This window comes from Pinus tabuliformis, chromosome 7 (assembly GCF_031772625.1).
Source record: "Pinus tabuliformis cultivar Carrire ecotype Pingquan chromosome 7, CPIR1, whole genome shotgun sequence".
NCBI classification, from domain to species: domain Eukaryota; kingdom Viridiplantae; phylum Streptophyta; class Pinopsida; order Pinales; family Pinaceae; genus Pinus; species Pinus tabuliformis.
The window spans coordinates 45,492,046-45,495,760 of record NC_142293.1 but is presented as its reverse complement, the minus strand read 5'-3'; the positions used below and the strand labels follow the sequence as shown (position 1 = coordinate 45,495,760).

The following is a 3,715-nucleotide window of genomic DNA, read 5'->3' as shown; positions in this document are numbered from 1 at the left end:
TAATTTTATTTACACCTAAAATATACAATTGTTCTATAATATAATATCTTTAATAATTACCTATCTTGTTAAATTGATAAGTTATTATTTTGATAACATGAATATGCGTCCTCATAACTAATTCATTAACAATTAATAAGTTCAACAATATGGAAAGGAATTACTCATGAAACTGAATAAGTAAGAACACCTACAATTACATAAATGTTGTTGTCCAATCCTTAATCATTCACGCTAAGATTCACCGAATACTAATAGGGCATTAAAGTTATATTCAACTAGTAATAATACACAATTTGCAATACATAATTTAGTCCTCTTAAGTTAATGAGTTATCAAGCAAAACTCCACCATAGTGTGTGAGCATTTATCTTCCTTCACCTTCCAAGTATTCAATCTTTTTCTCATCTTTGACAAAAATTTCTAAGTTTGAATTCTGAAATTTCCAACCCCAAACTATAAAGTGATGGTTGTTTTTGTAATAAATAAATGTTTTCCTCCAACCTTTTCTTTTTCATGAAAAAAGGAAATAGATATTTATTAAATTAATTTGAGAGAGTCACATCTTAACAAAAGGAATACAAATTAAAATCATTTTTCTAAGTCAATATTTAAATCTTGATTGATTGAAGATCTTTCAATTGATAACAATCTCTCGTATTAGCTTGATACTTGAAATTTATTCAAAATTAAATTAAATTTATTAATTATGGGCACAGAATAATTAACAAAATACTATAGTTAAGCATACACTAATTATTATAAAAACAAAATGTAAAACAAGAAAATAATGCATGAATATATTATTATTTTTTTAATTCCTTTTATTTAGGATTTAGTTTTTATTTTCTAAAAGTAATTACAAAATATTATAAGATCCAAAATATATTTTAAAGAGTTGCATAATCTTTTATTTCTCTTTTTCAAAAGATTGTCAAAATCCTTTTATTTCTCTTTTTCAAAAGATTGTCAAAATCCTATTATCTAGAATAAATATTTATTATTGTGTGGACATTCATAAAACCAAATAGTTAATAAAAAGAAAATAAAGTATTCACAAGATATCAAATTAATAAAACTATCAAATAAAAATATCAAAAATAACAAACATGACAATTGAAATATAAAGTATTTTCTTCATTTAAAAAGTTTATTTACAAATTTAAAAATAAAAATACATAACAATGAAAATTTATTATAGAAGTATGCTAAGAATTCCAATAGATTTCATCCATAAGGTAAATATAATTTACATTTTATCAAGCTTTTGTCGATTGAAATGAGTTCATGAACATCGAAAACTAAAACCAAAGCGTTTCGAGAGAAAAAATTAATCAAATCCAACAAAAAGCAACATAGTGCAAAAAATCATTTTTTAATGAAGAGCGAGCTACAAAAACAATGATGTTTATTTTTATTTACAAATTTAAAAATAAAAATACATAACAATGAAAATTTATTATAGAAAGTATGCTAAGAATTCCAATAGATTTCATCCATAAGGTAAATATAATTTACATTTTATCAAGCTTTTGTCGATTGAAATGAGTTCATGAACATCGAAAACTAAAACCAAAGCGTTTCGAGAAAAAAAATTAATCAAATCCAACAAAAAGCAACATAGTGCAAAAAATCATTTTTTAATGAAGAGCGAGCTACAAAAACAATGATGTTTCGCTCAAATCGAATACCATTAACTTGTCTCTAATCTTTTAGATATATGCTTCTAACACGAAAACTAAGTTGCATATGTGTGAACCTTAATTGAATTGTTTTATTTTGCCAAAAAATGTAAAATTACAAATAAGGCATACTTTTTAAACAAAATTTTAAGGCTCATCAAAAATAATACATTATTCAAATTAAAAACTATCAACTCGTTTCTACTCTTTAACATGTAGATTAATCATTTTAAGATTTAAATTTTACTTAAATTATTTTAATCTACCAAACCACCAAGTTAATTGATTCTTGCACTAAAAATCAAATTTTGACGAAAATGTTGAAACATCATGATAACCCAAATTTAAGTAAACATATGCATGAAACCACTTTGAGTAAGTCCAAATAAGTGTTTAAACAATAATCATAAAACAAATAGACTCAAGTGGCACAACCATTATGCATGTGACAGAAATGCGACGAAACAACTAGTTTTCGTGACATAGTAAGCCTTATATTGAAATCATGATCATGAATCTCATATGTTTAATGACTCTTCACTTTCATTCAAATTATGAATGTAATTGTACTAATCATTTTTTCAAGGTTCCATTCCAAGGAATCAAATCATCAATCCATAACCAAAATCAATCATAAAACACTTCATAACTTTAAAAAATTAAAATATCATAGAACAACCACTTCAAATTAAGAAATGTAAGATCAAATAACATGAAAAGGAATAATGGCCATCTAAAGGAAATGTTGGCTAGGGTTTCTGCTATCGGCCCTCTCTGCGTGTTCTGAGCTGCGCTTGGGTTTCCGCTGTGTGGCTGCCCCTGCGACGACCGGCCTCAGGCCTGATCCTATGGAGACGCAGGGTCCTCCTAAGGATCCGCCTTCTACTCCTGCCATTGACGCTTTCAACCAGCTTCTTGCCGGTTTGCCTCAGAAGAAAAGAATCGAAGCAACAAAATTCGTTAAGAAGCTCGACGAAATTCCTGAGATCTCTTTGCCTCCAGAGACCCCCATTCAAGTAGCTCTATCTCTAGCTGATCGTGGTCTCATTGGCCAATTCACAGGACTTTGGCCTTCTCCGAAAACTATTGAGCAATGGGTCAACAGGAACCGGGCTCCTTTGATCAAGCAAAGTGTTACCTCTTACTTTCTTGGGCGAGGGTACTTCCTCTTCGAATTCTCCTCCAAAGAAGACAAAGATCTGATCTTCCAAAATGGGCCGTATTTCATGGGCTCTCAGGGCCTCTATCTGAACAAATGTACTCCGGACTTTGATCTGGCTATCGATGTTCCCAAGTCTGTCCCAGTGTGGGTTCGTCTTCCAAATCTGCCAGTTCACTGCTGGAACTGGGATTCCTTGAAACACATTGGCAACACTCCCAGGAAATTCATAGATCGGGCAAATAACAAGGATCAGTACAACTGTGCTAGGATCTACATAGAAGCAGATCTAGAGGTGGGTCTCCCAGAGGCAATCAAAATCAAAGTTGGCAGTTGGTCTCATGTGCAGATCTTGGATTATGAGCAACTGCCATTCAAATGTAGGAAATGCCATGTTCATGGACAATTTGCTAGAAATTGTCCGTCCAACGTAGAGCCAAAGAAAGGGAATGAAGAGGGTTGGAATCAAGTCAAGCGAGCAAAAATAAATCACAAAGGGTAAAAACCGGGAGGACCCTTTGGAAAAGTGTTATGTAACCAGCTCAAGAAAAAGATAGAAAAGATAGATCAACACCTTAGAATTCAGCCTCTTCGAGGGGGAAACCTCCTTTACATTACATAAATGAACAATTCTTCGATGATTCAAATGACAAAACCTCCTTTCTATATATAGGAGTATAAGGAGTCACAATATAACCCAGCCAACCTAACAATAATAATATAAAGCCACAAATAACAATAGAGGGATTCTATGGGGCACAGTAATAACAATATGGGGATAATAGGGGCACAACAATATTAATAAGGGGTACAACTACAATAGTAATGGGGTAATCACTAGTATTATAGGGACCCAACATGCCCTCTCCTTCAA

The 3,715-nt window shown here is 31.3% G+C and overlaps 1 protein-coding gene across 1 annotated transcript; it reads left to right on the top strand.

The window, feature by feature from the left end:
- Positions 1-2,530: 2,530 nt before the first annotated feature.
- Positions 2,531-3,343, top strand: LOC149245152 (uncharacterized). The gene has a single exon (XM_089437249.1). It carries the CDS (start codon positions 2,531-2,533, stop codon positions 3,341-3,343), a length of 813 nt encoding a protein of 270 aa, XP_089293375.1.
- Positions 3,344-3,715: the final 372 nt, after the last annotated feature.